The sequence below is a fragment of the Polypterus senegalus genome, chromosome 15 (genome assembly GCF_016835505.1).
Source record: "Polypterus senegalus isolate Bchr_013 chromosome 15, ASM1683550v1, whole genome shotgun sequence".
NCBI lineage: Eukaryota > Metazoa > Chordata > Cladistia > Polypteriformes > Polypteridae > Polypterus > Polypterus senegalus.
In genome coordinates, this window is record NC_053168.1 from 26,608,912 (window position 1) to 26,630,104 (window position 21,193).

Below are 21,193 nucleotides of genomic sequence, written 5' to 3' on the forward strand. Positions count from 1 at the left end.
TTTCCCAGTTCAGTGTTGGCCCAGTCACAGTTTAACCTGGCGTCATCAGCCCCAAGCAGTAGCAAAGTCTGCGATGGGCACACTGACTCATGTACTGAAATTCAGACATATAATTTAGTTTTTGGTAGGTGGGAGGGTATTGGAGTACCACAGAAAACATGCAAACTCCTGCGGATGGGAGGCAGCAGTGCTCTTCCATGTCACCTAGTGACAATATTTAAAAATACTCTGTATACTTAAAAAAAAAAAAGCAAAATATCTTTCTTTAAACTTTTTTCATTATGTTTACTTACTGGAGGGCCTACAGCTCCAGCTTTTCCAGCAGGGCCAGATGGTCCACTTTTACCCTGAAAAAAAAAAGACATTTCTATATTCACTAATGTGTACACAGATATGATTTTAAAATAAACATCTAAATAATGACAGTAACTTAAGCAGATGATTTGTGTGGTGTAGGACATGTCTAGTTCACAACTTGAATGGCCACAGGAAAGAAGCTATAAAGATATCATGTAGTCTGAGTGGTGATGGACCTGTACCATCTCTGCAATGGCTGTCTAATGATTAAATGGATGCAGGGTACAGCGTTCTTTCTTTCTCTATTCATTCCTTGTCATTTATTGATAGAAGATCATAGCCAGTCTTCTAGGCAATCTGATCCACCTGTTGCAGCCTGGTCTTGAACAGGAGGGAAATAGATAGTGACCAAAAAAAATGCAGAACTCTATCCATGATAGCTGAACAAAAGTTAATTAAGAGAAATTGAGAAATGTTGAGTTTCTTTTAGCTGTATTTGTCCCAGGCAGAATTTTGGCAAAAGTGGTCTCTAAAACTTCAATGGCCTTACCATAGGCACAGCCTGATCCTAGATTTCTATGGTGAATGGGAGAGGTAGGAGTTGAAGTTTACACCATGTCGATGGTGCTGATGTCTAGATTACTACAACCATACCATTTAACTCCACATCTCTACGGTAGCAGATCTCATCATCATCATTAGTGATGAGACTCACAACTGCCATTTCATAAGCAAATTTCACAATTTTAGTGGACTTATTAAATGAGGTTCATTCACTAGTGCAAAGTGAGAACAAAATGTGTGTAAAAACACATCCCTGGTGAGAACCTGTGCTAATACACAAAGCATCTGGGCTCAATCTTATATAACCTTCTATCTTCCAAAGCTCTGGTACTACACAAAACAATGTCATCAGCAAAATGCCTGTACCAGGAGGTTTGGTATATTATCCCATGACTCAAAACATCCATAATCAGATCAAAGAGGTAAGGACTTAAAGAAGATCCCCTGGTGCAGACCTACTCTAACTGGGATTGTCTGTTAAGCCAAAATTGCTTTTAACCCGAGTCCTCACTCTCATACATATCTTGGAAAATCCTCACATACTTTTCTAGTAGCATCTCCAGACCTCCTGATATGGCTCGCTATCATAAGCCTTCTCCAAATCAATAAACATCATGTACAATCCTTTACAAAATGCTAGAATATGAGAGCAAAAAATGTGCTTATATGTCACGCTAGATAATATTTACTATATAAAACCCAAATTTTGCTGTGAACAATATATTGTGAAAAGTTAGGAGTATAGTAAATCTTATATTAGACTCTCACCTCTTCCCCTCTTGGCCCTCGAAGACCTTGTTGTCCCGGTGCACCAGGATCACCCTGAAAGATATGAAGCCATGTTACTGTAATCTGACTGTAAAATGCACACAACACAGCATATGTGTCACTATAAGTTACCAGACTAATTTAGAACTTATTACTTTGTATGGTATTACTTTCTAACTATGGTATACTCTAACTAAATCTTTAGGAGGAGGGGCAAATAGCCATTGGAAAACCAAATATTTCTTGTGCTTTAGTCAGTGTTGCTTATCATTTGTTAGTTATGCTTTTTAAATATGATGCCATTCCATGTAGTTTGTGGGTGGAGCCCCAGGAGGCGGGGCCACCTTGACATGATTGCAGTAGTTCATTGAGTTTTGCAAGTATCCTTCTGTAAGAAAAAATTAAGAAATTCTTTAGTTATAAAGGTTACAGTTGGAATTGTCTGTACCAGCCAGAGTTTTTATGTTTCATCTTCCTTTTGAAACATTTTTGTAAAGTTTGGGAATTTCTTTATATCTTTGAACTTTAAAAGCAAGCTCTCTATTACGAGGCCTGTGTAAGCTGAAACAGGCTAGTAGAATTTGGAAATTTTTAGCCTTGGATCAAAGTTCTGAGTTGGTCAGTGAATTTTGAAGCCTGATTTATGGGTCATTTAAAAAGCCTCATACCCCTTTATGCCATGGCTAGGCTCTGTCTTAGAACAGCTATAAACTGCATTTATCCAATCTAAGCCCACTACCCTTAACATAAAGTAACATGTTTATACCTTTTATTCTGTATTTGCACATATGTGACATAAATTTCTTACATCTTTTCCTGGAGATCCTGATTTTCCAGGTGGACCCATCATACCAGGTTCTCCCTAATAAAAAAAAAACAAATTCAAATCGCTTATACCATTCCAACATTAAAAACATATCAGAAATACTAAGAAAGACTGAAAATACCACTTGACCCACAAAGGTGATTGTGATAATTTATAAAAGATCAAAACTCTGCAAAAGAACAATTCAGTTATTATTTACAGTAATATTTAATTTTTAAATGTTTTGTAATATCTATACACATACTGTATAAACTTATACAAAGAATATTGGCAAACGCTTGGACAAAACAGTTCTAACTAGTGATTTAGGTTAACTTAACCATTAAGACAAAATCAAATTAAAAATTCTTCATTGCAAAAGTACTGAATAAAATATGTACACTGCTAAAGACATAAAGATTCAAGTTAATAAAAATTAGCACTAATTCTTCACTTGTCTACTTAAGGAGGAGCATAATAGTAAAATGTTTATCAAAATAAAAGTAAAAAGTAGGCCAGTCTATATTTTCCTTTATAGCTCTTAGTTACATTATTTAAGGAAGTTACAGAATTTTTACGGGCAGTAAATACTCGACTTTGCAGCTGTAAAATTGTCAGTCAGTCAGTCAGTCATTGTCCAACCCGCTATATCCTAAAACAGGGTCACGGGGGTCTGCTGGAGCCAATCCCAGCCAACACAGGGAGCAAGGCAGGAAACAAGCCAAGGGCAGGGCACCAGCCCACCACAGGACACACACACACACACTAGGGACAATTTACAATGTACTAGGGACTGTGGGGGGAAACCAACGCAGACACGGGGAGAACATACAAACTCCACGCAGGGAGGACCTGGGAAGCAAACCCAGGTCTCCTTACTGCAAGGCAGAAGTGCTACCACTGAGCCATCATGCCGCCCTACACAGGAACAGAATCAACTAAATTAATTTCTTCAAGAGGCCATTGAGAATCATGTAAAAGCACTGACTTTTGCACCAGCCAGGGATGTTGATATCAGTGCTGTGTTAGAAGCAGTATGAAGTGCCATTGCATATTCAAGTGAGCAGCTTTAGTGCCAGCCGCAGTGAGGCCTAGAAAAAGGCAAAGTCTGCCACAGCCATATGATCTCCATTTTAGGGAGGCTACAGCGAGTCACCCTCTTAAGTATTGTGAGCTACCCTTGAGCTTTCCTTGATTTTTGGGATGCTGTGCTCTCTACATAAGGCTTGAATTACATGTTTTTAAATTTATTGTTATAATTGCACAGATATGGCCGAGGCGTTTAATTTAATTTTGTTTTATTTTTTTATTGCTTTTACAATGTCGTTTGCTGTTTGATTTGGTGAATCTCGTTTAAATAAAATGTGCACACAAACTCACAAGGTAAAGGCAGCAGTTATCATTATTTCATAATAACCCCTCAAATAAGCAAAAAAAGCCTATACATATTCTTACATAAGTGTAGATGACTAAACAGCAAGATTTTAATTTCACTGTATTTATAAAACAGCATTTTGTACACTGTATAAACTGTATATTAACATAGAGAAGTACTGCTATTCCCAAAACAAGCAAACAAAAAAAAAAAATTTAACGGTTCTGTATTAGTCTCATTAATTTTTAGAATACATTCACATACGCTTAGAGAATACTACAATACTTTGTAATAAAAAACTTACCCTTGGACCAGGACTGCCTGGCTCACCCCGGTGTCCTTTAAATCCCTTTCAAAATCAAAAACAATATTTTTTACAGTAAAGTTTGAAAATACTTTTAAAAACATTTACAAAGAATGTAGAAAAGATTTTAAAACAAGATTTTAATAAATAGAAACATGTTAATAGGAATACAGTCCATCCATCCATTATCCAACCCACTGTATCCTAACTACAGGGTCACGGGGGTCTGCTGGAGTCAATCCCAGCCAACACAGGGTGCAAGGCAGGAAACAAACCCCGGGCAGGGCACCAACCCACCGCAAGGCGCGCACACACACACACACACACACACCAAGCACACACTAGGGACAATTTAGGATCGCCAATGCACCTAACCTGCATGTCTCTGGACTGGGGAGAACATGCAAACTCCACACAGGTAGGACCCAGGAAGCGAGGCATAGGAATACAGTGAAAAATGTAAATGTTAAATAAAGCGTCACACACGTGCGATTGGGAGGTAGCTAGGGGGCCTAAATAGTATTAGTACCACGTCAGACCCGGGGGTGGCAAGCTGCACTAATTTTCCCTCTCCGTCCTCTACAGACTATCCACGGGAAATCCCACTAGGTGCCAGTGATATTAATGACGTCACTTCCTGTACTGGCGCTATTGATGACATCACGTCCGGAACCAGGTTTGGGGGGTATATAGGGTGTTGGTGTTGCCATGGATGACGGCATTTCCGGTCAAAATGATGTCACTTCCTGTCACGGCCTTTAAAGCTGTCATCTTATCAAACTAAAACCAGTTCTGTTTTGGATTTCAACCTGAACACAACTCACAAAAAAATACCCACTTGCAGCCAGGGCATATTATACGGTGGCTACCCTAAACCTTTGATTTGTTACAAAAGGTAAAACATTATATACATTTACAGACATTTATATGTTGCGCTTTCCATTTGGTATTTTTAATAGCTAGCATACAATTGTTATATGAGATCATTTTTACGCCTTGTTTTCATCAGGCTTAATGATGGGAGCAAAAGTAAATAATGGGATGACTTTTAGCAAAGGTTGAATCTTCACTTTGATATTTATGTTTTTAAGATCATATAAATTTAGTAGTTACTAATGTTGGGTCAGAACTGACCCGAAAGACATGGCAAGGTAAATTTTTTTAAAATGTTGTTCACATTTTTTTTACTGTCTGTTAATTGAGGAAATGCAGGAAAAGTTGCAAAGTTTCATCCCAAAGAATGGTATTTAAGGTGGTTTAGGGTGCTTTTACTAATTTCAGACATAAAATTGACACAATGGATATTGTAATGGTTCAAATAATTGGACCAAATGTGACAAAAAACAGTTATTGAACCCAACGAGCTTGTCCAATTTAATTTCTCAATATTTAGAAAATTAGATTGCCACATTGTTGTGATATAATAATAGTCATATTCTCTAGCAACTTGATCATATTTGGGGGTGTTAAATAAAACATCTGGAAGACTAATTTGGATTTTGATATATTAGCATCAATATTTTCAGCTTCTCTGAATTATTAAAATTAAATGTCCACATTTAATTAAATAGAATTGGCATGGGAAGAACTCCTTGAAAAGTGCTCAATTTATTTCCACTTCATTATATAAATGAGTAAAATCGGGCCATGTGAAGGATGCATTTGTTTAGTGCTGCCTGTAGTCGGTCTATACATTATTAATGAACTCATTAAAAAATGCTTCAAGTCAGTTTTCCTAAGTACTGCAAAAGGAGCAGTGCCACTGGTCTTTTCTTCCATAGTACATGACACTGAATGATAAAAATTTGCGTACTATTGGAGCCGCATTGTCAGAAGGTCATGTAAATGAAGTGCTTGTAGGTGTAACCAGAAATGAAACAAGACTACCCAGGAAAATGGCAAAGCTACTTACAGGAGTTCCTCTGAGGCCATCTCTGCCTGGAGGGCCAATCTCTCCTTGCTTGCCCTGAAAAAAAAAAGGTTACAAATAAACGCAAACAACATTTTCACTGTTGCTACAACAAATTACAGAGACATTATGCTGAAAAAGAGAGTTAACTGCCTACGAGTTCATGAATAAAAGTAGTAAGCTATCCTTGACCTTCACTTTGTTTCAACGGTGGATAAATTTACCTGATTTAACAGCAACACAAACTTTAATTGATGTTATGCACAGCGACTATAGGGTTTTGCCTTAGCCAGTCTCTTAAACAGCAGCTGGTTTGTGTATTTTATTAAATTCCAGGTTTCTGCCTAATTCAGAGGTACTTAATGGCAGTCCTGGAAAATGTACAGTATATTTCAACTTTTCTTTTAATTAGACTTTTTTAACTGAGCTCTTTGCTTAAATATACTACTTTTGTCATTTGTTTTACTGAGTGTAGATGCTGAATTTCTGACTTCTGACAGAATGGGAGTTAATTTGTAGTCCCACAAACAGAATATATTGATATAAAAATGAGATGGAAACGACTAGTGGACATTTTTAATAATACAGTCGTCGACACAAGTATTGGTTTTCACAAAGTTTGCTGCTTCAGTGTTTTTAGATCTTTTTGTCAGATGTTTCTATGGTATACTGAAGTAGAATTCAACGGCATTTCATAAGTTTCAAGGGCTTATTAAGTTTATGCAAAGAGTCAATATTTGCAGTATTGGCCCTTCTTTCTTTTTCAAGATCTCTGCAAATCGCCCTGGCAGACTGTCAATCAACTTCTGGGCCAAATCCTGACTGATGGCAGACCATTCTTGTATAATCAATACTTGGAATTTCTCAGAATTTGTCCACCCACCTCTTGAGAATTGACCACAAGTTCTCAATAGGATTAAGGTCTGGGGAGATTCCTGGCCAAGGACCCAAAATTTCGATGTTTTGTTCACCGAGCCACTTAGTTATCACTTTTGCCTTATGGCCCGGTGCTCCAGCATGCTGGAAAAGGCATTGTTGGCCACCAAACCGCTCTTGGATGGTTGGGAGAAGTTGACCTCAGAGGATGTTTTGGTCCCATTCTTTATTCAAGGCTGTGTTCTTAGGCAAAATTGTGAGTAAGCCCACTGCCTTGGCTGAGAAACAACCCCACACATGAATGGTCTCAGGATGCTTTACTGTTGGCATGACACAGGACTAATGGTAGTGCTGCTTACCTTTTCTTCTCTGGATGCTCCAAACAGGATTCATCAGAGAAAATGACTTTACCCCAGGAGGCCTCAGCAGTCCAATCCCTGTACCTTGTTCAGAATAACAGTCTGTCCCTGATGTTTTTCTTGGAGAGAAGTGGCTTCTTTGCTTCCCTTCTTGACACCAGGCCATCCTCCAAAAGTCTTCGCCTCCCTCATTTTGCGTGCAGATTCACTCACACCTGCCTGCTACTATTCCTGAACAAGCTCAGCACTGGTGGTGCCCCGATCCTGAACCATGAATCCACCTTAGGAGACTTTGCTGCACTTTTTTTGGGCACCCTGAAGCCTTCTTCACAACAGCAGTGGAAATGGTTTTTTTTTGGGATTAAGTTCATTTTCATGGCAAAATAGGACTTTTCAAATAATTGCAATTCATCTGATCACTCTTCATAACATTCTGGAGTAAACTGCAAATTGCCATCATAAAAACTGAGGCAGCAAACTTTGTGAAAATTAATATTTGTGTCACTCTCAAAACTTGTGGCCAAGACTGTAGTAGGAATCCCTGATTTTAACAGTTGATTCCTGCATGGTTATATGTGTAAACTGAATCGAATTATCACATTTTGTCAAAAACATAGTTTAAGAGAAAGCAATATTCAAAATAGTTGTAACTAATAATAAACTAAATAAATCTCCTGCATCAGTTTGTATGTCCCATAACAAATAAAAAAAACCCAAAAAACATCTAACCGGCTCTCCAGGCTCTCCTTGCTTGCCTTCTTTTCCTTCCTTTCCATGTAATCCCTGTCAAAATGAATTGAAAAGAATTTTAAACACACACTGGAAAATACACACGAATAAAGCAATCTTTGAAGGTTTTTAATGAGGTTTTCAGCCGAATCTCTCTTTAATGTACCTCTCTGTTCAAGTCCTGTTTGATAAGCTGCATTCTGGTTCTTGAATTAATTTATACACAAATGTGTGTTGTTCCACTATCATGAACCCACATTTTAGTTACCTTAATCAAAGAGTGATATGACAATTTAACTTTTAACATTAAAGGAGGTAACATATGAGGGTTATAACATGGCACCTACCAGGTTTTGGCATACAATGTTACTTCTGTTAAGTTATGGAGCGGCTCTCCTACTTGCCTACTGTCCTATGGCTGTTCTTTCCCTCTGACCTCCTCATTTATCTCTCTTTATGTGGCTGCACTTCCTCTCTGCCAACCAACTTTTTTTCCTTAATACCTCAAAACTCTTACTTCAGTATACAGCAGCAGCATGAATACTTTAATACTGTGATGGCCGAGCCTAAATTCCCTCCTTTATTAAGGTAATTATACATGAAGAATAAAGTTCAGAAACAGAGAAAAAAAAACAGTATTACAAAACAGCAAGGTCTTCTTCTAAATGTACAAAATCTATGTATAAATGGCATTCATTGAACACGATTAACACAACACTTGCACATTATTAGTGGTGACGAGTCAGAGTACAGTAAGATTGTGGATGCCTTCATCTTGTGGTGCAACTCAACATCAGCAAGACAAAAAAGATGGCAGTGGACGACCTGTCTCCATTCAGGGGGAGGACATGGATGTAATGCAGAGCTACAAGTACCTGGGGGTTTACATAAGACGGACCTGAACAGACTGTACTTCCTAAGGAGACTTAAGTCTTTTGATTTATACAGCAAGTTGCTGGAATTGTTTGATCAGTGAGTAGTAGCCAATGTATTGTTTTATGATGTAGTCTTCTGGAGAAACAACTTGAGCTCTAAAGATGCACAATACTTGAACAAACTTATCAGGAAAGCCTACTCCATCAAAGAGTTAACCCTAGACACACTGAAAGCTGTTGTGGAAATGAGGATGGTGGCAAAATTGGATACCATCATGAAAAATCTCCCCAGGAGGTGCTCTCTTGGAGCAATTTTAGCCACAGGCTCATTTTATCACGGTGTGCTAAGAAGCGTCTGTGGTGGTCTTTTCTGCCCACTGCTACCAGGTAATTTAATGCTTCCTTCCAACTCCCCATACTAAATGCTAATATCCTTTAAGTTAATTTTACAATTTCTGCACAATATGCTTTATTTATTTATATATTGACTGATTAATTAGTTATATTTGTCCTGAGACTGTATCCTTGTTTGTTTATGTTTCTACTGCTGTATTCATCTAAATATCCTCTTGGGATTAATCCATTTATCTAATAGATAGATAGATAGATAGATAGATAGATAGATAGATAGATAGATAGATAGATAGATAAGGCACTATATAATAGATAGATAGATAGATAGATAGATAGATAGATAGATAGATAGATAGATAGATAGTGTAAAGGACGAGCAGAGACAGTATGAAGTGTTGGGGTTTTCCGGCCCCGTATATTCTACACACAAAAAAAAACAGGTCAAAATCATAAACTCAAAAGTTCATAACGCGACACCGACTCCTGGCGTGCGCCATTTTATTGGGGAGGAGCGGAAGTGGAGGAATGTCGGGAAGGACGCAAGGGAGGATGGGAAGGATGGCGTCAGGGCAAGATGGCGGAGGAAGGGCGGAAGTATGCGCACTGCGGTCATCCATGCCTATGGTGCAGGGCGGTCTTTTTTCCTATGAGGAAGCAGAGGGAGAAAGTTAATACCCCACCATTCCCTGGCGAGTGGTTTCCCAGGTGCTGTCGAATCAATCCAGCGGCCTCCTACTCGCGCGTGCGTGACACGATCCCCCCCTTAGCCCAGGACCGTCAGGTCGAGGCGGACCTAACCGAGAGGTGTGAATACGAGAGGGCATCGGCATTGGCCTGAAGGGTGCCCGCCGATAAGTGACAGTGAACTTATACGGCTGTAAGTCCAGGAACCACCTGGTGCCCCGCGGATTCGACTCTTTGTGCAGGGACATCCACTGAAGTGCAGCGTGATCAGTCACCAGAGCGAACGCGACCCAGCAGGTAGTACGGAGGTGGGTCACTGCCCACTTAATGGCCAAGGCCTCCCTCTCCACTGCAGCGTGCGGGTCTCCCGGTCCATCAGTTTCCGGCTAAGGTACATCACAGGGTGCTCGACACCATCGACGCTTTGGCTCAGCACGGCACCCAGGCCTGTGTCCGGCGTCGGTCTGGAAGAATAAGCGGGAGCCCAAAATCGGGCGTCCGTAACACAGGTGCCGGCGTTAGGGCCTTCTTTAGGTCACTGAGCAGCGTGTTCTGCTTTGTCGGTCCACACCACGCATATAGGGGCGCCCTTTTTGTCAGGTCAGTCAAGGGTGCTGCTCTTTGGAGAAACGGGAACAAACCGGCGGTAGTAACCCGCAAGCCCCAAGAAAGCCTGCACCTGTTTCTTGGTACTTTCGGACGGGGCCATTCTAAGATGTCTTTCACTTTGGAGCTCTGTGGCGCACCTGTCCTTGTCCCACGAGGTAGCCTAAATATTTGGCCTCCTTTAATCCAAAAACACTTCCGGGGTTTATGCGGAGGCGGCTTTAGCCAGTGTTAGGAGGACAGCTGCGACCTGCAGTAGATGCTCCTCCCAGGTGCGGAATAGATGACAGCGTCATCCAGGTAAGCGGCGCTATAGGACTGGTGGGGCTCAGCACTCTATCTACCAGGCGTTGGAAGGTGCCCGGGCCCGTGCAGCCCAAATGGGAGGACCTTGTACTGCCAGTGCCCGCTAGGGGTGCTAAAGGCCGTTTTCTCCTTTGCGGATGCCGTTAAAGGAATTTGCCAATACCCTTTTGTCATGTCAAGGGTAGTCAGATATCGAGCCGTACCCAGCGCTCAAGGAGGTCGTCAATGCGGGGCATGGGGTAGGCATCGAACTTGGAGATCTGATTCAGGCGTCTAAAGTCATTACAGAACCTCCAGGAGCCGTCTGGCTTGGAGGCGAGGACAATAGGGCTGGACCAGGGACTATGGCTCTCTTCAATTATGTCCATGTCCAACATCGTTTCACCTCCAGTTCGACCTCTGCGGCGTTTTGCCTCCGGAGTCGGTAGGGCCTCTCGGACGATTACCCGGGCTCCGTGACTATATCGTGCTCAATCAGCGGTCCGGCGGGTGACTCGCTCACTACCTCGGGGATGGCTCGGAGTGTTTGGGCTAACTCCTGCGCTGCTTGGGGTCAGCTCTTCGCCGAGGTTAAGGGCAGTTGTGCTTGAAAAGGGAGAGTGACCTACGGGGCTGGGAAGCTCCTCTCTATCTCTCAGGGCTTTAACAGGTTGACATGATAGATCCTCTCACTTTCGGTGGACGGTTGGGCTGTTTTACCAAATAGTCGGCGAGTCCTTTCTCTCCTTAACCTCGTAAGGCCCTTGCCAGTGGCGAGCAGCTTCGAAAGTGGGAGGTCGGGCGAGCACCATAACTTCGGTCCCAGGCGGAACTCCCTGAGGGGCGGAGTTGCGGTTGTAACACCGGCCTGCGCTGCTTGCGCACGAGTCCGCGTGCTCTTTTAGGAGGGCCTGATCTTTGTGAGTGATCGGCGCAGTTGCGCCACGTACTCAAAATATTAGAGGAGGGAAGAGCCTCGGCCTCCCAGCCTTCTTTTAGGATGTCGAGGATTCCCGGGGTTGTCGCCGCGTATAGTAATTCAAAAAAAAAAAAAAAAAAAAAAAAAAAAAAAAAAAAAAAAAAAAAAAAAAAAAAAAAAAAAAAAAAAAAAAAAAAAAAAAAAAAAAAAAAAAAAAAAAAAAAAAAAAAAAAAAAAAAAAAAAAAAAAAAAAAAAAAAAAAAAAAAAAAAAAAAAAAAAAAAAAAAAAAAAAAAAAAAAAAAAAAAAAAAAAAAAAAAAAAAAAAAAAAAAAAAAAAAAAAAAAAAAAAAAAAAAAAATTTTTTTTTTTTTTTTTTTTTTTTTTTTTTTTTTTTTTTTTTTTTTTTTTTTTTTTTTTTTTTTTTTTTTTTTTTTTTTTTTTTTTTTTTTTTTTTTTTTTTTTTTTTTTTTTTTTTTTTTTTTTTTTTTTTTTTTTTTTTTTTTTTTTTTTTTTTTTTTTTTTTTTTTTTTTTTTTTTTTTTTTTTTTTTTTTTTTTTTTTTTTTTTTTTTTTTTTTTTTTTTTTTTTTTTTTTTTTTTGAAATGGGGATTGTACCCGGGTCCCCGCTAGGGGTGCAAAAGGGTTTTTTCCTCGGATCCCGTTAAAGGTTTCCTACCCTTTGCCCATGTCAGGGTTTAGTCAGATAGCGAGCCGATCCACCCGCTAAAAGGAGATACTAATGCGGGGCATGGGGTGGATGCTTGGAGATCCGATTCAGGCGCTAAAGTCATTAACAGAACCTCCAGGACCGCCTGGCTTGGATGCAGACAATAGGGCTGGACCAGGACTATGGCTCTTTCAATTATGTCCATGTCAACATTTTCACCTCAGTTGACCTCTGCGCGTTTTGCCTCCGAGTAGGGCCTCCCCGGACATACCGGCTCCGGACTATATGGTGCTTTCAATCGCCGGTCCGGCAGAGTGACTCGGCTCACCACTCGGGGATGGCTCGAGTGTTTGGGCTAACCCTGACGCTGCTGGGGTCAGCTCTAGCCGAGGTTAAGGGCAGTTGTGCTTGTGAAAGGAGAGTGCCACGGGAGCTGGGAAGTCTCTCTATCTCAGGGCTTTTACAGGTTGATATGATAGATCTCTCATTTCGTCGACGTTGGGGCTTTTTCCAAATATCAAGAGCCTTTCTCTCTTAACCTCTAAGGCCCTTGCCAGTGGCGAAGCAGCTTGAGTGGGAGGTGGGCGAGCAGCGTTAAGGTCCCAGTGAACTCCTGAGGCGAGTTGCGGTTTAACACCACGAGTCGCTGCTTGGCTCGCAATCACGCGTGCTCTTTAGGAGGTTGATTTTGCAGTGAGTCGCGCATTCTTACGTGCATCGTAAAATATTAGAGGAAGCGGCCTCCCAGCCCTCTTTAGATGTCGAGGATCCCGAGGTTGTAGCCTGATAGTAATTCAAAGAGAAGCCCGTAGAGGCCTGGGGTACACTCCGATGGCAAAAGCAGCGGGAGAACTGGTCCAGTTCCTGCTCGTGCAGCGACTGACTGCAGAGGAGCATCTGCTAGCGCTGGTTAATACTCAACCAGCCGCAGTTTGTGGGTAGATAGAACTGAAATTTCAGGTCTTTATCTGAAGTATTTGCCACTTCCGAACTTATCAAGTGAAGGACATCGGTCGTGAGGACTCATTGGTATCCCAGCTGGACAAAAGTTAACCAGTTCCGTCGCGATGCTTTTGGATTAGCGGGCGCAGGGAACATCTCTGGTATCGGTCATAGTCCACCATGACCAGGATTACCCTGCCACGAGGTTGAGGCTCAGGCCCCCAATCGACCCTATCCTTTCCAAGGGGGTGTTCACGGGGGAATAGGGACTAGAGACTCGGTCCCTCCAAGAATCTGGGGGTCTGCACCCGGTGGATTGACAGAACGCCGGACCTCCATTGATCCCAGGCCAGTAAAACGAGACTTAATTCTCTCCAGTGTTTTTGGCACCGAGGTGGCCTAGATAAAGTATCGCCACTTGCATATCTCAAAACCGGAAGGGGGAATTAGCAACAACTTGCCAGCCCTCAATGTGTACCACTCGGTACAACAGTCATTTTCAAGGAACAAGGTTCGCATGTGGATCCGTCGCTCTCAGCTGTTAGGCAGACTGCACGTGCCCAAGGCTTGGGAGTCATCTTCCACTGCTCCCCAAAGGAGGCGCGTGGACAAATGATGGTCAGGCCGAGATCTTGGGCTGGGCCGAGAGTTCCTGCTAAAAGTCCTTCTCCGCAGGAATCTTCCGTCAGGGTCCAGAGCCACGGAAGGTCCCGAGACACCAGCCTTAGGCTGCCCTTGTGCATACGCGTGAGGCACTGGAGGTTGCCTTTCTCCTCATGACAAGATCAAGTGCCGGGACCCGTGGCAGCTTACGCTGATTCTTTTCATTCAGTCTTGTCCCCGTGATCACTGGAAGGTCAGGTAACACTGCTGACCTACATTTGGATTGTTTCCCCTTCAGTAAGGTAACAGTGGCCAACATATGACCTGTCCCCCATGTACACAGGTAACCAACAATGTTGCTTAACCATATTATGAAAAAGAAGCGAGCAACAATGGTAATATGTACGGAATCAAACACCACCAAGTGTGTTCCATTTAGCAACACCATCCATTATTACGACTTCAAGGATGCGGTACAATACTAGCTTTGAAAATCCAGCTGCAGTCCATAGGCTCCAAGGTTGTGATGGGAACCTTAACAATTGGCGTCTGCCACACTTGAAACAGCACGGGCGTCGGTCTTTAACTCTGGCTGGCTTCTGCATGCGCGAGGCTTGGGGTGGGGGCCCCAAACCGCAGTTCCGCAGCAGGCTTTTCTGACCCCAAATTGGAACCGCCAACTGCGCTCCAGGCGTGGGAGGCCCGACATGTTGTGATAAGCGTGCCCCGACCTGCTGGGCGAGGAACTGGGCATTGCGTGACCAGACCTTCACAGACCACCATGACACTCAGCCGTCAGACTCTCTCCGTAGCCAGGGCCCATCTTCCAGAACTGCACGCCTGAAGAGCGGGGTATTTGAGCAAAGACCCAGTTCGCCATTGCGCTGCCCCGGCTAATGCAGTAAGCGCCAATATTTGGGGCTGAGGGGTAGTAATTGGCGGCCTCCTCCTCAGGGAAGGTCATAATAGGCTCCGAAGCAATCCTTTAGTAAAGCAGACCAAGATGGATGCCACTCGGACCGCTGACCACTTGTTTGGCCGTCCTCAAACATGCCCAGGTAGGCAGCGACGCCTCCGGGAAGACCCTGCACGGCACAAGGGAAGGCGGCTGCTGCGAGTCTGAATCAGCCGTTAGCTTCCACCAACCTGACAGCTACGTGCCTCCAGCTCCCGTTGGTAGCGGCTTGGCTTGCTCAGGGCCGGTGGACAAAGTTCATTCCTGCAGCGGTGTTCAGGTCCGTCCTCCGCCATATTTCGGATTGCAGTATCACTGCGACTCAGCCAGTTGTAAGACGAGCAGAGACATTATGAATGTTGGGGTTTTCGGCCCCGTATATCTCTACTAAAAACAGGTCAAAACATTAAACTCAAATTCATAAGCGACACCGACTCCTGGCTGTCGCTAATTTCATTGGAGGGCAAGTGGAGGAATGTCGGAAGGACGCAAGGGGTGATTGGGAAGGGCGTCAGGCCAGTTTGGAGGAAGGGCGAATAACGCACGCGGCGACCGATGCCTTATGGTGCAGGCGGTCTTTGCCTATGGAGCAGGGGAGAAAGTTAATACCCACACCATTCCGCGGCGTAAGTGGTTTCCAGAGTCTGTCAAAACAATCCTGACCTCCTACTACGTAACTGACAATAGAATAGATACTTTTATTAACTAAGGGGAAATTCACATAATCCAGCAGCAGCATGTGATACAAAGACAATATTAAATTAAATATAATAAAATGAAAAAAATTAAATACAAATTAATGTTAGCATTTACTCAGGGTAATTGAAGAGTGCATAGTGTGGGGAGGACATCTCTCAGTCTCAGTGGAGCAGGCGTGAAAAATCTGTCACTGAAGCTACTCCTCTGCCTGGAGATGACACTTGTTAAGTGGATACATAATTCTCCATGATTGATAGGGTTTGCTAATGCCCGTTCCCTCACAGATGTTAAACTGTCAACTTTACTCTACAATAGAGCCTGCCTTCTTAACAAGTTTGTCCAGGCGGGGCGCTTTCATCTTTTCTGCCCCCCCAGCCCCACCCCGCGTGAAGGGGCCTGCCAAAACCGCCGGGTAGAACATTGCAGCATCACGCAGATGTTGAAGGGGTGCCAACTCTCAGAAAATTATTTGCTCTGACCTTTCTTACATAGAGCATCAGTTTTGGAAATAGTCCAATTTGTCATCCAGCTCACTCCCAGATATTTAAAAGGGCTACCCCCTGCACCAATCACCTCCCCGATGATCACAGGGTCATGGGGCCCCAGGCCTCCCAAAAAACCCCCCCCAGCTCCATGGTCTTGTGGTGTTAAAAAAGGGTTTGGCACCATTTAACAAAGTCTTTTATTAACTTTCGTACCCCCCTCCGCCCCCCCATCAGCCCCTGCATGTAAGGAACTTTTGCATTTGGGGGACTAGTTTTAAATTGATGTATATAGATTGAAAAGGACGGGGGAAAATACAGTCCCCGGCCCTGTATTCTGAACACAATGTCAACCGCGTTCCCAAGGCCAATTGGGGTTCTTTCTGTAAGATGGGCCCCAATCCTCCACTGGTGTGGTCTACCCCATCTAAGTCAGCTTGTCTCTAAGGGCGAGGTTGGGTGGTGTTATGGTCTATCCATCCATCCCTTATCCAACCCGCTAACTTTAAATCGGGGGGACGGGGGGCTGTGGAGCCAATCCCAGCCAACACGGCAAGGCGGAAAAAAACCCGGGGCGCCACCCCGATTTTTAAACTAATCTAGTCTAATCTAAACAATTAGATTATTGTTTTGATGGGCCTTTATTTATCACCATGTTTTTTTGACTGTTTTTCCCTGTTGAAAAGTAGGGGTGTAAACCTGGAAAAACTCCCGGGCTTACTGGAAGTGTACAGGGAAAGTTATTTAAATCTTGTTCCCAAATTTCAAAGGGTCAATGTTGTTTCTTCATCCAATACCCCACATGCAAGGTTTTGGAATTTAAAATTACCCTGTGACATAAATGGATTTGTAATGACCTCCGTCCATTTAGATTTTTTCCACCCTTGACCTGATGTTGCGGGAATTCTCTGGGAGCTTAACCAATGTTGTTTTCGAATATTGTTTAAATTAAAAAGGGACAACGGGTTTTACAATTTTTTTATTTCATTCATTTTAAAATAATACAAATATATGTTTCAGGGGGCAAACCCCAACTAAACCATCACTGCAATTTTTCCAAATGAGTCAACTTAGATTACTGAAACCCAACCTACACTTTTTTTGTCTGCCTACTTAAACTACAATTCATTAAACTGAAATTAATCCTTTTTTTTTCTTAAAATGGTTTGTCAGTTAAATAATGAAATTGTGTTACAAAAAAGCCCAGTATTACTGGTTGTCCTGCAGCACCCACGGGTCCGAAGCCAGGGACCTGGAAGTCCTGTAAAAAGTGCATTAAAGATAAAATGAATAAAGTGAGCAAAAAACCCCAGAGGCAGTATTGCTATGTGAGTTCAGGGGAAGGCCCAGTATCCCCCTTTACATTCGGGTGCCACAAAGCAATTACTCCAAATGAATAAAGTGTGAGAAGATAGATCAGGGATGGCTGGTAGAAGGCCGGGAGAACCAAAAACATTGGGTGGCAAGAGGGTTCTACCCAGAACAGGCTGAGTCTGGTTATGAAATATTGAATGCATACAGTATGGAAGCCCCCAAGCGGACTGGGAAAATTTAAAATAAACGGGGGTTTCGGAGCGAAATTAGAGCTCTGTATGGTAGTGATTTCTTGATCATATTTTGACCAGTTCGGGGAAATTTTAAAAAATTTCCCACCAAATGCAACATCACCACTTTTGGCACCATTAAAACCCAAGATTGGAAATAATTTCGAACTTAATTTTAAAATAGGAAATTTACTTTCCTTAAAATAAAAAAAACAGAAAATCTTCCCAATGTTCAGAAGCCAAAGAAGGCAAACAGAATGTTGGGGTTTTATAGCACAACGGGAGTACAAGTCAAGGGGGACTGCCCCGCTTTATAAACACTGGTGAGACTCCATCTTGAGATGTGTGCAGTTTTTGGGCCCAGGCAAAAGACATAGCAGCATAGAAAAGGTCCAGAGAAAAGGGGACTAGGCTGATTCCAGGGCTACAGGGGATGAGTTATGAGGGAAGATTAAAAGAGCTGAGCTTTTACAGTTTAAGCAAAAGAAGTTTAAAGGGGTGACATAATTGAAGTTTTTCAAATTATGAAGGGGAATTAATACAGTGGATTGAGACTGTTTTTTTAAAAATGATTTCATCAAGAACATTGGACACAGTTGGAAATTTGTTAAGGGTAAATTTCAGACAAACATTGGGAAGTGTTTCTTACACAAAGAGTGATAGAATTTTGGAATAAGCTACCAAGTAGTGTGGTGGACAATTAAGACTTTAGGGACTTTTGAAAATCAACTTGATTTTTTTTTTGGAAGAATTAAGTGGATAGGACTGGGGCATTGTTGGCTGAATGGCCTGTTCTCATCTAGAGTGTACTAATGTTCTAATCTTCATTTTATCACATTTATCACAAAAATGTCAGCATAATAGCGTATTGTAAGATCCATGGTGATAACCATGCCTAAAGGTTACTAATGTAAAACCTTTAGTCCAATGTTGCAAACTTCCCTTTTCCAGAGAAAACAATCAAAAGGTCACTCTAAAGGTGAAAATGAGGCAAGAGCAAATAATAATTTTTCAATTGTTCATATTACCTTTTCTCCTTTTTCCATTTTCTCCTGGTCTGCAGGATCCCCTTTTTTACTGCCCTGTCAACAACATAGCAATGCAGACACTGTGACTAGCTTCATTTAGCATTGTACAGTAAATGGTACTTAATACAATACTTAAAAATCTACTGGTTTATTAAATATGAAAAAAATGATACATTACTTTTTAATAATTTGACATGATAAAACTGATTCATTTATGAACATTCATTTATGGCATTAGTTAAAGGGCTAATAAAAATATTTAGTTATTTGTTTTGCTAAAAAAAGAAATGCTAAGGAATTAACTGCAAAAAAAGGGAAAGAGATATGAAAGTTTATATTTTATATAAAAACCCAAAAATGTAATCTTTTGCCTAAAAACCTAATAGCATCAAAAAAGGAAAAAATAACTTCAATTTGCTACCAAGTAAAGTTAAAGAAGCATTATTCTGTCTTTCAGGACACCAGCATGTCCAAACCATCTTCACAAAACAATTAAACCATACATAGATAAAAAAAAATTAGTTAGGATATGTGATATTAAAACATCAACAGGTTGTTCTTCAATTTTATAATTTATTCCATTTCAGGTTTCATAATGTTTCATATGATAACTAGAAAGGGGACCTTTATTCCATCAAAACCCTTTTGGGCCTGCAGGACCTTTGGCCAGGTGGCCCTGAAAAGTAAAGGCAAAACATTTTATAATAGTCATGAGTTGTAATTATTTAACAATTATATAAATTTTAAGTAGCACTGATGATCTAGCAAGCAAGTCAATTTATTTTTTTTTTTGCATTAAACAGAACTTTATGCATCAAAGTGCAGTACTAGAAATTATAAAAACAAAATAAAGCAATTAAAATAACATGTCTCTACTATATAAAGAAATGTCAAGCAAAATGACACCTTTTATTGGCTAACTAAAAAGATTTCAATTTGCACACTTTCGAGGTAACTCAGGCCTCTTCTTCAGGTAAGATGTAAAAGTGTTCATTTTGTTTGACTTCTCACTACATCCATAATGGCTAACACGTACAGCACCCTAGTACTTTATACAAAGAAAAAAAACAATTTCAGAGGGGTAGACAATAAAGTTGGTTTTCCGTGCCAATTTAAAAACCGAAAAGAAAGAGCTGATCTGATTTTAAAAGGTAAGTTGTTCCACAGTCTTGGTGCAGTGGCTGTGATGGCACGGGCACCCTTTTGTTTTACATTGTGATTGTGGAACTGCAACAAAAGCAGACTAGAACATCTTAATGATCTAAAAGTAGAGTAAACACTGAACAACTCAGCAACATAAGAAGGGGGCAGGCCATTTAACAGTTTAAAAACAAAAGGAAAACTTTAAAATGTATCCTATAGTGGGCAGGGAGTGAAGGAAGAAGCACTAAAACTGGGCTAATGAGATTCCTGCTCTTAGGTCTATTCAGTGGTTCAGCTCGCACATACTAACTGTAATGAAGGCAGATATGACTGACTGATAGAGTTGTGTGTTATTTATGAAGCAATGAAAAAAGAAGTATTTCTGGATAATATCTCATAACAGGATGAAATAGAAATAAAAAAGTATAGGTTCTTGTTAAGAGACACATGGAGTATCTAAAGATTATTGGGTGAAACAATAAGTCCAGGAGATGCTTGGACAGACAAACATTTGAAACTGGAAGTTAAAACTAAACAGGCCCCTCAAGAATCAAAAAGACAATGTTATTTGGGGTTCAAAGGCAAGTCATAAACCAAAAACAAACCTACAAATACAGTAGGACCTGTTGAATAATAGTTAACTCACAAAGAGAAATGATATGTAAAGTAGAGTATCCACTCAAGGGACAGCACACAGTAAACCATTTGCAAATGATGTCACAAGTGTGTAACACTCTGAGTAATACTTCCAATCATCCATTTTCAAAGTTTTAGCCCTTGTAACCACAGTTTCTTCTTTACCACAGACAAAGTAGACCTCAGCTGGGACAATGGCAGTCATGCCCAGCTTGTAGAAGACATATGAGACGCCGTGTGTTCTTATATGCCTTTCAGCATCAACTGTTAACCTTTGCTGACAAACTGTGGCTCTTTGTTACCCTAAATTTCTGGCCACTGAATAGCCAGGAGCAGAATATTTTTTTTCCATGACTATTCAATATATCCTTGAACCAGTTGTGCAGGGAATTTCCAACAGGATTTACTGTTCATTTATACACTCATGCAAATTGCATTTGATGCCAGTACTGTGGTACTCTAAAGAAATGTACCATTGTCTGCACATATCATTTTATCACAGTTTAAATAGAGCAGGGGGATCTGAAAAATTAGGCAGTTAGTTTAAGTCCAATAGAATTAGTTACTGATACACCTGTATTCAACAAAATATTTGATGAAATCTATAGACTGAATGATACACTTTTCCACATTATGGAATGTTTTATTCATTCTCTGTTTAAATAACAATGTGTGCATCATTACTTATGAACAGTGGGGTACCTAGTGATGCCCCACAGCTAAGGAGTGCTATCCTAATTATTTTCATTTGGTAATATACTGATGGTGTCTATACTTCACTGTAT

The 21,193-nt window shown here is 41.2% G+C and overlaps 1 protein-coding gene across 1 annotated transcript in view; it reads right to left on the reverse strand.

Moving 5' to 3' along the window:
• The window catches only part of col22a1 (collagen, type XXII, alpha 1), a 401,136-nt gene that overhangs the window by 24,472 nt on the left and 355,471 nt on the right, over positions 1 to 21,193 (reverse strand). The window contains exons 52-57 of the mRNA XM_039736671.1: positions 7,987 to 8,040; positions 6,026 to 6,079; positions 4,114 to 4,158; positions 2,438 to 2,491; positions 1,630 to 1,683; positions 294 to 347 (exon numbers count right to left, since the gene is read on the reverse strand). Of these exons, the coding sequence (XP_039592605.1) occupies positions 294 to 347; positions 1,630 to 1,683; positions 2,438 to 2,491; positions 4,114 to 4,158; positions 6,026 to 6,079; positions 7,987 to 8,040 (315 nt within the window). The remainder of the gene's footprint in view (positions 1 to 293; positions 348 to 1,629; positions 1,684 to 2,437; positions 2,492 to 4,113; positions 4,159 to 6,025; positions 6,080 to 7,986; positions 8,041 to 21,193) is intronic.